At 46.6% G+C, this 13,755-nt stretch overlaps 1 protein-coding gene across 22 annotated transcripts in view; it reads right to left on the bottom strand.

Annotated features, from left to right (window-relative positions):
- PARD3 (par-3 family cell polarity regulator) overlaps nt 1–13,755 on the bottom strand; it is a 527,701-nt gene that overhangs the window by 176,075 nt on the left and 337,871 nt on the right. For all 22 annotated transcript variants that reach the window (XM_084756613.1, XM_084756601.1, XM_084756603.1 and 19 more), the window contains one exon: nt 4,703–4,934. In XM_084756613.1, the coding sequence (XP_084612739.1) occupies nt 4,703–4,934 (232 nt within the window). The remainder of the gene's footprint in view (nt 1–4,702; nt 4,935–13,755) is intronic.

Here is a 13,755-nt window from a genome sequence, read left to right on the forward strand (position 1 = left end):
AATACAGAGACATGAATAGTCAGGTCATTTCTAAGAATGAGTCTAGAATTTCTAAACTCTCAGTTGGGGAGAGCTACAGTCCTCAACAGTCAACTGATGCAATAACAAACTGACCAAAAAACAAAACAAAACAATAAAAGGCAACACATCCTTTAATTATTGATATCAGCGAGACAAGATTTTACCACCTTGTTGATAAAATCACTGCTGAGATGGAAACAAGGCCAAAGTTGTTCAAGATGCCGCCATTGCCCTGTTGCCCTAAGGCCCATGAACCACACTTGACAATACCCCTTCCTGTCCCTCCCAGCGAGGCCACCGGGAGCAGCAGGTTCTCAGACTTGTTTATGCTCTTCTAAATCTCACAGCGCTCCTGGACTAAGGATGATTACATCCGGGCACCCCTCCCATTTGCCCGGGTCCCTGGCATACAAGTGCTCTCAACTGAAGCAGGGGGCTCCTTTTACGCCAAGGAAGATGCCACATACAAGAGAAGTCACACAAGCATGAGGTACTCGCATTTGCTGATGGAGTCTTTACCGACTTAAACTAGTGACTTGATCTAGCACCAGGCAGTTCACAACTGACACACTCCATAACTGACGAACTGCAGAGGGGGTCACACAACTCACACAGTTGTCCTTGGAGCTATTTACCAACAACTATGGCATATTTGTGACCCTTCAGTCTGAGAAACAGTAAACTATATGACCAGAATATGCTGGACAGAGACCCACCATCCCTTTTGCAAGTGGCATTTTAGAACGCTGTTCCTCTGATAATTTATTGTTCTGGGTTGTCTGTCTTTGAGAGAGGGTCTTTCTATATAGCCCTGGCTGTCCTGGAAGTCACTGTGTAGATGAGACTGGCCTCGAATTTGCGGCGCCCTGCCTGCCCCTGCCACTCACGGGCTGAGATTAAAGGCCTGTGCTACTGAGCCTGGATCACAGGCCTTATGTGGAGAGATGGCTCAGCCCTTAAGAGCGCTGGCTGCTCCTCTGGAGGATCCAGGTTCAACTCCCAGCACCCACATGGCAGCTCACAGCTGTCTGTAACTCCAGTTCCAGACATGCATGAGGTACACTTAAACCAACTAAAGTTGTCCAATACCTTACAAGGTAGTTAGAATATGTGTGTGTGTGCACGTGTGTGTGTACAAGTGTGGACAGAGGAGAAGTATGACCCTCCTCATTATAAAGGAAAACTTACTATTTCATTAGTTAGACAGGACAAAAAAAAAATTCTATGTGGCTACACCAAGTAAAAAGCTAGACTCCTGGGCTGGAGAGATGGGTTAGTGGGGACAGTGTTTGCTGTACAAGCATGAGGACCAGAGTTCAAATCCTCAGACCTCATGTAAAGCCAGACCTAGTATGCACTCATGGCACAGGAGCAAAGATGAGAGGCAGAGACAGCAGAGTTTCTAGGAGCTCACAGGCCGGACGGCTGGGCATACTCGGTGGAGTGCCTCGAGCAAGGAAACTGACATGAGGTTGTCCTCTGATCTCCATGTGAACCGCCACCAACCTAGCAGCCCAACCTCTGATGTCCCTGTCCTCTTAGCCTTTTCTTTTTGTTACCTACACCACATGGCAGAGACACACAGCTGAACTGTGCTTGAGTCCTGCACTGGCTTCTCCATTTGGGCCTCTGAGCCTCTGAAAGCTTCAGAAAGAAAACTATTCACTTACACACTGGCGCCTACTGTTAGGGCACTGCACCCCTGCCTCACCCGAGGGACAAAGACGCAGAAAGAAACTCACTTCAGGATTTTACTATATCCAGTATGGAGTCTAGGGGGAGCAGGGAGCAGGAAGTACCAAAGGACCAGAGGGCCGATTAGTCTCAAATCCTGAATCCATCAGGCACAGAAGAAGGCTATTGAAAATGTTTGGAACCTTGGAGTTGGACAGATGGCTCAGCAGTTAAAAGCACTCGTGGCTTCTGTAGGGGACCTAGAGTTTGATTCCCAGCACACACATGGTGGCTCAAAACTTCCCACTAACTCCAGTTTCAGAGCAGTCAGGAACCCTCTTCTGACCTCCATGGGCACCAGTACCATATAGGCATGCAGGCAAAACATAACATAAAATCAACTTTAAAAAAAACAAACAATAAAAATGTTTGAAAACTCTAATAAGTCTTCACAATTCTAATAATTAGTGAAAAGGAGAGAGAAAAGAACTCAGGCACAGACACACGAGAGGGAGGGGGGAGGGAAGGAGAGGGAGGGAGGGAGAGGGAGGGAGGGAGGGAGAGAGGAGAGACTGAGACTATTTTACACTTAGCAATAAAGCTCAGATTCACTGCAACAGTGTCGGGCAAGCATCAGTAGGAAGGGCTGAAGCAGCAATTCACACCCAGAACTCACCCACATCCCAGGCAGCCTGGATGCTGCAATCCTATCTAGAGCCACACTTGGATTCTGTCATGTGGAAGGAGGCCAACTCTGACATTCCTTGGCCTTCCCCGGGGCATCCTTCCAAGATGGCTGATTTAGCGGTGTGTGGCACAGCTGCCCACAAGCCAGGCAGTGCAGTGCAATAGGCTGAGCCACGCAGCACGTAGACATGCCTATGGTCAGTCATCTCAGAAGCAGGGGTCAGGTACAGTAAGATAACTGGGGAGTGATGAACTTTGACCATTTCTAACCTTTGACCTTTAAATATAATAAAAAAAATAATGTTTGTTTTGCGCAGTTCTCAAAGCTAAGTGATGTGGGCTCGCTCCACCTCCAGGTGCCCATGAAAGTTTACCGGCCTGGGATTGTCTTCCTAGCCATTCTTAAACACTAGGAGAATGTGAATTCAATTTTACAAAACAAAATTAAAAAACTCGTTAGTGCTACCCAGTAAAAATTTGATTTTCCTAGGTTGTAGGCTTTTGAGTTTCCAAATAGTCCAACTTCTTTTTCTCAAAGCTGGCTCTCACTTCAAGCACGTCTGCGGGTTCCGAATGAGAAACACCTCACACGGTGCTTGCTAGGGTGCTCAGCAGAGCAAGCTGATCCTCAGGGCCCACAGGCCCCTCCACTAACCCCAGGAGGAAGCTGCACGGGAGCTGCAAGCTGCAGACAAAGAGCAGTTGCAGTTAAGGCAGCCCTTTGAAGCTGGAACTTCGCCTTGTTATTTCCCTGAACCTATCAGGTGAATGCAAGCGGTGAAGGGACAGGAGCACACACTGCGGGGGAGGGGGGGGGAAGCTGTCGGCGGGAGCGGGCCACAGGCCCGGCAGGGGCAGGTCTCTTCCACTTCTGGTCTAACTGGGAAAGACAGAAGTACAGATTCTCAAGATGCTCCTGAGAGGTGGCAGCCTCATTACTGTGTGCTGTGTGGGTGCCAGCTCATGAGCTGCCACCAGGCAGAAGCAGAACAAAGCCCCTGCATCCTAAGGTATCACAGGAGCTGGAATCTAGGAGCAGTTAGAACAATTGCCCCCTATAAATATGTATGGCCATGCAACACACACTATAATGAAGAAAGAGCATCAGGGAGACACACAGTCAGAGAGAGCAACACAGTAACGAGAAAAAAAACTTGCATGAAAAACTATGTGGTTGCCAAGGTTCTGGAGGGGCGGAAGGCAAACACGTATATTTTATATATATTAAAGCGGAGGCTGCCAACAGGCCAGTGTGAGCCAGTGTGAGTCTCTACTTTCATTCCTCCCCAGGCTTGACCCATTAGACATTTACAGAATACACCACTGTGAAGGCTACAGAACATGCTCTGTAAAATCAAGAAATTCTAGGAAAACAAAAACTCATATTCACATTTTAGAACTAAAAACAAATTAGAGGGAAGGGACTCACTGCAGGGTAACTATGTTTTGACAAGCCTGAGGCTGCATGCATGGTACATTTTCAATTTTAAACACTGCCTTGCTGTGTTTAGGGATGAATTTTGGGGGGCATTGGTCACCTCAGCGTTTAACATTCGATACCTGAATCTTACGAAACCACCTAAGATGAAAACTGACAGGGATTTTGGTGCGAGTCTCAAAGTCTGGTCTTTCCATTGTACAGCAGCAATTGGTAAGAAATGATATGCTAAATACCCCTGGCGTATAATTTAGGGACAAAATCAACTGTCAAGAAACAGCCAGAGACTACATCTAATGAAATCCTTACAGACTGAAGTAATAAGTATTAAATTAATCAACATAGCTTAATTGAAGCTCTATCTGTAACATTTTTTATTAGACTTCTTATTAATGAGCCTTTAAATGCTACAACTAACTTGAGCTCTGTGTTAAATTTAAATAATGAACCATTGTTCCCACACGAAAAGAACAAACACCACTTTAACAGGCCTTTTTCCTCCGTGGGCCGATTGCAGGCAGTGGGAGGAAGAAAGCGTCCAATGCGTTGTGAGGTTGGCAAGATACCACGAGGGAAGCAGCTGAAACAGTTAAAAATAGCCACACTCGAGTCACTAAGAAAGCAAAAAAAACGCAGCAGCTAAGGGCAGAAAGGGGAATCTAGGCTTCCCCTCGAAGACGTGTGTTTTGCTAACCCCGGTCACCCTCAGTCATGCGCCCCGCCTGTGAAAGTACACACCAGAGAGCGAGCTGGCTGCAGCACCTGGGCCTGTGCGCAGGCGCCCGGGATGTCTGCACATCACGTGGCCCGAGTGGGGTTTCTTGGGAGACATCCCATTGGCGAGCCCAGGGCCACCGCAGCCTCCAGCTTCTGAGCACTTACCTGAACATGTCCCCCAAGCCCTTCAGCATTCCTTTCTTGGCTTTCAGTTTATCCTTCTCCTTCTCTCGGTCCTTTTTCTTTTCTTTTCCGGTTTTGTCCTTTTTCCTATCCGCCTTGTCCCTTCTGTCTGTGTTCCCGTTCATTTGTCTCTCCAGAGAGTAGGACGGCTGATCGCTGGATGTGGACACAGACTCCCTCCCTGACCTCGAGCTTTCCTCCGTGTCTTCTTCCACTGGAAAGAGGGGAGAAGAGAAGATGCAGAGTGAGCCGCGGCGACAAAATCAGGACACCACGCTGTACGTGGGACCTCACGGGGCCTGTCATGTGGTGACTTGGGTGCCCAGGCAAACCCTGCGTGGAGATGCGGCACCAGAGCGGGAGAGGAACGGCCTTCTGGCGGGGCACGCAAATGTGGTACTGCTTTCCTCGCCACGGAGTCCGCACTGCAAAGGGAAGTGGGAAGACCTCTTCAGGGCACACAGACCCAGTACGGTCCTGTGCTCTACATTCGCACAGGGGAAAGCAATGGCGCAAAGGCCATCTCCTCTGTGCTTCTCTCTCCTTGGTTACAGATCCTACTGACACCGCGCACTCCTCTTTCATCTGCTGAATGACACCACTCCCCACCAACAACCACATCGGCAAGAGCATCCCACACCAGACTTCCTGAAACACTGATATGTGGTCTCTCTGCACAAAGGAGAATAGACTTTTTTGTTTGTTTGTTTGTTTGTTTGTTTTGTTTCTGGAGACAACAGGTCTTCAGGCTCTCCTTGTGTTATTACTTCGGAAGGCTACCACAACATGTAAATGCAACAGTTAATGCTACATAACATACCGGATGGACATGAGTGTACATGGGCATATGGGTGTGGATGCATGTATTTTGTGTGAGGAGGTCAAAGGTCAACCTTGGGCAACCTTCAGGTGCCGGCCATCTTGTATTTTGAGATAAGTGTCTGTTGGCGGCCTGGAATTTGCTAAGTGGATGTCCAGCAAGTCACAGGAATCCTCCTGCCTGTCTCGCCAGGGCTGAGGGTTCTCAGGCATGCCACTACGCATACCTTTTTATGTTGGTGCTGAGGAGCCATGCCTCTGTGTCGAGCGCTTTAGCACCTGGCCATCTGCTCAGTACAGTTCCACCTCTGTAGAGACGGGTGGTCCATGAGAACCAAGGACTCAGCAGCTCACTGCTTCCGGCTTTCCCCTCAGTATTTTATATTTTAAAGAATGACAAGTAACTGGAAACAGTTAACTGTCAGAAATCGGTTCAGAGACCCAGCCCTAAATTTACCCCCCAAATATACACAGTAAAGATTATGTGGGCTTCAAGTAACTCTTGAATCCCAAGGCCGTTTCCTTCTACCCTCAACAGAGGGAGATCCATGCACGTGGACTTACAGCAACACAGAACTAAGTAGAATGGCCTGCAAACCAGGTCAACAGATCTTGATTTGAAGTTCAGTCTAGCCTGTTTCTCAGTCTCAGGGCACCAGGGTAGTGCTGTACGTACCAAGAGTCTAAGACGACAGAGGACATGCTAGCATCTTAGATCTCCGCTATCAAATCCTCAAAAAAATAAAATAAAATAAATCTAAGCCTAGTCAATGAAATGACAACATAGCCTAAGCAATACTGTTCTGCATTGTTTTAAAGCTGCCAGTTGCTGAGTAGAAGGACCAAAGGCAAAGTGACAGATTCCTGGGCGCACAGCACAGGAGCCAATGTACGTCTTTCTCCCAGCAAGTCACTCCTCGGACACAACCAAAGCCTCAGAACAGGAGTCAGACAGGTGGGTGCATGGTTAATGTCATATCCTGCTTCCTCAGAGGACCTGAGTTGAGTTCCCAGAACTCACACTGGTTGGCTCACAACGACCTGTAACTGGCTCCAGAGGGACTCAAAGCCCCAGTTCTACAAGGCCAGCCACCCACGCATGCTCAGACTCATACATATACCGACAATTAAAAAACAATAGACATGTTCATAACTGCTTGACCTAACTCTATCCCAGGGGATCTGATAACCCTTCTAGACTTCATGGTGCATTCACTCACATGTGCACATACCCACATTCACACACACACACACACACACACACACACACATCATGTTTTTTGTGGTGTTGTTTCGTTTTTCAAGACAGAAGGTTTCTCCATGTACCCTTGGCTGTCCTGGACTCACTTTGTAGATCAGGCTGGCCTCGAACTGACAGTGATCCACCTGCCTCTGCCTCCCAGAAATGCTAAGATCAAAGGTATGCACTACGATACCTGGCTTGCATAATGTTTTTAAAAAGCAATGTTAGCAACTGGGTGTGCTATGGATTGCTAGGGCTTGTGGCTCACACTAAGATGCTCACTTGGGAAGCTAGGTCAGATCACAGTGCACTACAGACCTGGAACCACCCATATAAAATGACGTTGGAAAGGTTACCCTTCCCCATATTGATTTATCTAACTTAGAGCCACCATCTTTCTCCAGAAGAAATGGCAACTTAGGGAATGTTTTTCTTGGAGCTTGAGATGTGTCTTGGTTGGCGGAGTGCTTGCCTACCATGCAGGAAGCTATTCCAGCACCACATAAACCGAGATGGTGCATCCACGTAATCCTAGCACAAAGGAGGTGGGCTCAAGATCATAGGTAACCCTACTTCAAAATGACAAACAAAACAAAAAGAAACCTCGGCAAGTGTGATTCTTTTCCTCTCTGGGAATATACAGATATTAAGTGAGAGTTGGTTGGAAGATGCCAGTTAGCATTTTCAAGGCGACACAGAATGTGTAGTCTCATCCACAGTGCTGAACTGAGGCTGTGACTTTTGTGATGAGCACACGACAAGAGACAACAGCGCTGGCCAGATGCCCTGGGGCTCACCATGTACATGTCACTGCCAGTGAGAGCAGTCCAAGAGAACGCAACCACAGCCTCAGCAGAGGTCAGGACCCTGCCTCAGACCTCTGGGCATGGCTATGTCCTCCCGCTTATGGGCCACTGCTGCTACCATGGGCGTGGTCCCAAATTTGTGATAATTGACCAAGTTGCCAAGAAAAATTTCTCAGAAATGTCAAAACCTAAGTATCCTGGAATACTGTAATGAGTCAAATGGAGGCTGGAGGGTGTTGTGCAAGTCCTGGGAGCAAACTGTTACTGAAACTTCCATCTGACGCACAATCTTTCATCGTCACGCTTCTCAAATAGAATCCGTACGTGTCTGTCTCCCATGCGCTTCACGGAGACGGCAGGCAGACAGCAGCTCAGAAGCAGCGCCCCTGGAAGTGGAAGATACTGGCTCAACACCGACATCCCAACCACACTTGGATCAGCATCTAAGTCACCACGTTCCTCTGACTTCAGAAAAAAACGCCTGCTCTCCTCCAACAAAGCCTCATAAAACGAGCCATAACCAAGCTTCGGCACAGACACCCACCGTACCGGAATTACCTCCAACTAGTTTCAGGTGTATTCCTGTGCTATCAGCGTTTGAACTATGTACATCGTCTCATAGATTTTATGACCCTCGATAATGTCTGAAACAGAAGAAGAACTCAATCAGTGTAAATGATTTAGCCTTCCACAGCACCCATTACCATAAATCATGAATGGGGTATGGGTAGCAATACGGTCGGGTTTCTGCCTAACCGTGCTGGCAGGACTCCGGGGGCATATGTCTTCTCTTGGCTCCTTAACAGAATAAACATGGCGCCTTCACAACTCGCTATATGCTGAAGCAGTGTTTGTGCCAATTCTTTCCATATTCAGAATAATTTTCTCATGTATGTAATGCAACTTTTTTTCCTGAATTGGATGAAACAGAGAAAGTATTAAGTGATTTATCATCTTTGCTTTTGTAATCTCGTTGTATAAGATGAAAACTCCTACCTCGCTTTCCTGTGCCCAGCGAGTACACCGTTTAAGTGAGGAACCTTTGCTCTTATTCTAAACACTCGGATTTAGGTTATATCACACCACAGAGGAGCTGCTGGGGGCTGATCTAACCAATGCCTTTGAATGCCAACTAATTAAAAATATTTAGCAATATGGAATTTCATATGTACAAACATAAGATGTTCTTTTATGGAGTCACGTTATATACACTTTGACTCAGGAAAAAAAAATCCGCTATACCCTGATCCTATGTGTAAACACTTAAGAAAACAAAACAAAAAACTCAAATGAATTGGCTACATGCGCTTAACTTGTGAAAAACATGCACATGACTTAAGGACACAGGCATTTTAGATATTAAAATTAAATCCTATGTCTATGTACTTAGGGTTAGCTTTATAGTAAGGACTGTGAAATACTTTATTCCCTCAGACTAAGAAAATGCAAAACCCTCATGTGAACAATAAGTTCAGTAGGAAAACCCTGGCAGCGCATCAGCGGCAAATGACTCACACCATAGTAAGCTCCAGCACAGAGCAAACCATGCACTTACATTTAGATAATGTACCATTTATTTCAAATGCAGCATAGATGTTGTTGTTTTCCACTTTAATCCTGCTCAGCCTTACAGACAGCCTGTGTACACTTCTGAACAAACAGGAACCCCTGCTGTTTTTGCCAGAGTTCTGTGTGTGAACCTGGCCCCTGGCACCGAGCGTGCAGCCCCTTCCTGAGTGACTTCTGTGGAGACAGCACTTGCTCATTCCTTTTTTTAAAAAAGGTAAGCGTGGAGCTGCTCACTGCCTTTGATGTGCCAGTCATTCTGCAATTAGGACGTACCTAATCACTGTGTTTTCAACAGATGCAAATGAGGCTCAATTAAAATTCCAGACCGAGTGACAAACTGAGCTGCTCAATTCTGAAAGGTATCGTGTTGGGAATGGGTCACTGAAAAGTCTAGAAAAGTCTGAGCAATTATCGCGTTAATGGTTACAGAGGAAATGACTCTGGCTTGAGAGGAAGCTCAAAGTTAAGAGAACGAAACATTTCTCTTTGGCTACCACAAATACCGGACTCGCACAGCTGATAACCATGTGTTTTTCTCTCATTGAGAACCAGTGTTACTGCTGCTGTTGTAATGAGCTCTTGCTGGTTGCCTGCTCAAAATTCATTTCTCCCTTTCTGTTTTTTCTGTAAAATCAGATTGTGCCCAGAATGTGACCACGCTTCATGGGGTCAATTCATTAAGTTTAAAGCAAACTACAGAAGCCATGACCCTGCGGGCCTGGGAGGCCAAGGTCACCGTACCAGGCAAGGCCCTGTCACACTGCATCCTTCCCTTGTGCTGGGTACAAAAAAGGAAACTGTGAAACTACCCTATGGACAGAGGAGCAGAAAACAAGGAAAAAAGACACTAGCTGATCTCTGCTGACACTGACGGGCTGTGGGCTGATAGACGCACAGCTGCCTGGCTGTACCGAGCGCGGCATCGCCACATCGTTTAGGATGTGGAGTCAGGTTTGCTATTAAATGCAACAGAAAGCACCATCAGTAGATACAGTACAAGTCAGACATTCAAACAGCTGTAAAATATCTACTGCTGTGCATCACAACTGTAAGATCTTGTACTTAATGTCCCCTATAAGGCAGTTCTGAAAATGCTTCTAGATTTAAACATGTATGCCAAAGATACATAAACAGAGAAATACAAAACTAAAATTATAACTTTTTTTTTTGAGATGGGGTTTCTTTGTGTGCCCCTTGGCTGTCCTGGGACTCACTTTGTAGACCAGGCTGACCTCAAATTCAGAAATCCAGTCTCTGCCTCCTGAGTGTTGGGATTAAAGACATACACCAACACACACCTGGCCTATAACATAATTTTATATTCACTCAACAGACACTCTCCTCTGAGGACAAGGAGTGAAGCATACTGGCTGAGTGAAAGGCCCTGAATCAGACCCATTTTCCTGTTCTCGTTTGTGAAGATCTACACAGGGATTAGCAATGCTTCACAATAAAGATGTGGGTTCGTAGGCAGCTTAACTCACAGGGGACGACAGAGACTCAAATATAAAGCTCTCCAGGGCCTCCTCGGCAGCGACACAGGCTGAACCTTCCCCCTTAAAGCTTGTTAACAACGAGGTGGTGGGAATGCAGATTTGGGACTAAAGGAAAGCCTCAGTGGTAAATCAGTGATAAAGCGATTTCTGTGAAAACATAAAAATATGGATTCAGTCTCCAGGGTCTATACTTAAAAAAGCCAATGCTCTGAGGACAGGGGGACAAGGTGTTCTTAGAGCTCATCGATAGCAACGCTGGTGAGCTACAGGTTTAGAGAGAGAAACTTCTTCGGAGAATAAGGTGGAAAGGACTAAAAAGATACCTGAGGTTACCCTCCAGCCCAGACACTCACAGCGCAGAAGTGCATGCACCCTCCCTCTCCTTCTCTCTGTGTCAGAGTGTCTGTCTGTCTGTCTGTCTGTCTCTCTCTGTCCCTCTCTGGAACAGAGGACTCTACTAAACTTGGCAAATCAATTACCCATCGACTCTCTATGGATGTGTGTGAGATAAATAATGCTGCAACAAAAATCACCAAGGACTGGACTCCGAGACCCAGCAAAGCCTTTGCAGATACTAAACACTTTGAGAACATAAATATTATCATTGATTCTTATTTCAGCTTCTATTTTGTCTTCGGGAAAGGGAGAAAGAGGTAGGAGATGAACAGCTAGTGACACAGATGGCACTGAGTGACAGGGCCTGCCATTCTGGACTCTGACTTTTAACATTAGAATGATGAGCTCTTGGCAAGGGAAGTAGTTGGCTTTATCTGAGCGTGGGGCTGGGGTGGGGGTGGGGTGGGGGTATGGGGGGGTGGAGGGGGAGGGGGAGGTGGGGAAAGGTAGGTGGTGGGTGGGGAGGGGAGGGTGGAGGGAACACACATGTCCAAGACAGGAAGAAAACCTTAAGAAGCAGGCTCTTCTGAGGTGTGTAGTAAAAAGCTGACCGATAGAGGCAGCGCATACATGAGATCCCAGCAACTGAGGTCATCCTGGGCTCTATGAGATCCTTTCTCAAACAAACAAACAATAACAGAAAAAAAAAATATAAAGAGCTGCAATCATGGCTGAGAGGGGACAAGACATGAAGGAAACAAGGAACAGAAAGCAGAAGAGTTCAAATGAATGACCACAAGACTCTCTATACTAAAAACGGATTATTTCATTTTAAAAAAAATTGTAAAAGCCTAGAGCATATGTGGGTAGAGACAAAGAAACAGTAAGATTGTCTTTCCAAAGAGCTCAAGACTTATTCCCAAAGACCATGTTCCTGTGTACTGTAGCTTCTAAACTCATCTTCCAGATGCAATGGGCTTGATGCTCCCGAAGACAATGGCGGACTGTCACCTATACAGCTGGTCACCCTCCCCCAATGTACGTTGCTGGGCAGGCACCATGAGAGCCACACATTCAATAAGCTGAACCCTTGCAGATTCATTCTTGGTGTCGTGTGTCTTCTCTGCCACAGGAAGAATGTGTCGCGTCAGCAAAGGGTCTTCTCTCACCAGTTCTTACCAAGTGGAATATTTACTAACATAAAATGTTGGCAGCACTCAGGACTCCACTGTGGGGCTTGTCATTTAAAATTATTTGAAGACAGTGATACAGATCAGTTGTTTGCCTTGGCAACACATAAACTTGACACAGTGGCATGCAACCAAAACATCAGCACTTGGGAGGTAAAGGGTCAGCTTTGGAAATATGAGATTCTGTCTTAAAAACTTTCATTTTATTCTAAGCAATAAGTGGGCTTAACATCAATATCTGTTTTGATAACCTACAAATTATTATTGTGTCAAAGAAGAGATTTCAGCCACTGCTCAGACTATAAATGAGCACGCAGCACTGCAAAGCAAAAACAAACAAACAAAAAACTATACTAAAAATGGCATATTCTACCTACTAATCTCAGAAACATAAGAAGGAAGTGGGTTGTTCAGGCTCTTGAAGGTCAGGAGGAGACAGTAGTAGTATTAGCTGGCTTTATGTCAACTTGGCCCGAGCTAGAGTCACTGGAGAGGAAGGCTCCTCAGTTGAGGAAATGGCTGCATGACATCCAGCTGTGAGGTATCTTCTCAATTAGTGAACACTGAGGAAGGGCCCAGGCCGTTGTGGGTGGTGCCATCCCCGGGGTGGTGGTGGTCATGGGTTCTATAAGAAAGCAGGCTGGGCAAGCCATGGGGAGCAAGCCAGTAAGCAGCACCCTCCATGGCCTCTGCATCAGCTCCTGCCTCCAGATTCCTGCCCAGTGTGAGTTCCTGTCCTGACTTCCTTCCATAACAACAGCAATGTGGAAGTACAAGCCAAATAAACCCTTTTCTCTCCAGCTTGCTTTTGGGTCATGGTGTTGCAGTTTTCACGAGTAAGACTGGAGGGAAAACACACTCTCATATGGAGACACCGTGGCAGTCCAAGCTGCTTAGTGCTGTGGATACATGGGCACAGTAGTGCTTGTCTCTGATCCCAAGAAAACAAAAACAAAACAAAAGCAAAAAGCAAAAAACAAAAACCAGCCAAACAAGCAAACAAACAAAAAGACCCTGTATGCTGCCAGTTTACTTGGTCCATCTACACCAGGCGGTGAGAACACCACAGTTATTTCTAGAGTCCAGTAAAGAGGGCTCATACCTGCCTGGACAGGAACAGCATCGGATTTCATGAGGATTACTAGAGACAGCGTGGCAGTGGAGTGGCCATGCAGAGAGGTGATGGTAGAGGTCTGAGATTGAGAATGCTGACCAGAGGAACGCACCATCACCCATCACAGTGTGTGCAGTGCTGTGCATGTGAGCACAGCTTCTTCCCTCACCAGCACCATCAGGACCATCCCTCTCCTGAGTGACTGTGTTGCTCATATGCAAGCGCTCTGCTTACATAAGCGCATGCCCGTGTGTGTGGAAGCCAGAGGTGCTTAATTAAAAATTGGGGTTACTGGTCCGCAACCATCACTGCAGTACCACAGAGGGGAGCCGGGCATGCTTGGAACCACAATTTATATTTATAGCTACTGTGGAGGGTTCACCAAGTGGACAAGAGCAGTCAGTGCCTCAAAAAAGCATATGACACCTGCTAGCAAGAAAAAGGGGCCACATTATTCCTCGG

The sequence above is a fragment of the Acomys minous genome (genome assembly GCF_964271855.1).
Source record: "Acomys minous genome assembly, chromosome: 14".
NCBI classification, from domain to species: domain Eukaryota; kingdom Metazoa; phylum Chordata; class Mammalia; order Rodentia; family Muridae; genus Acomys; species Acomys minous.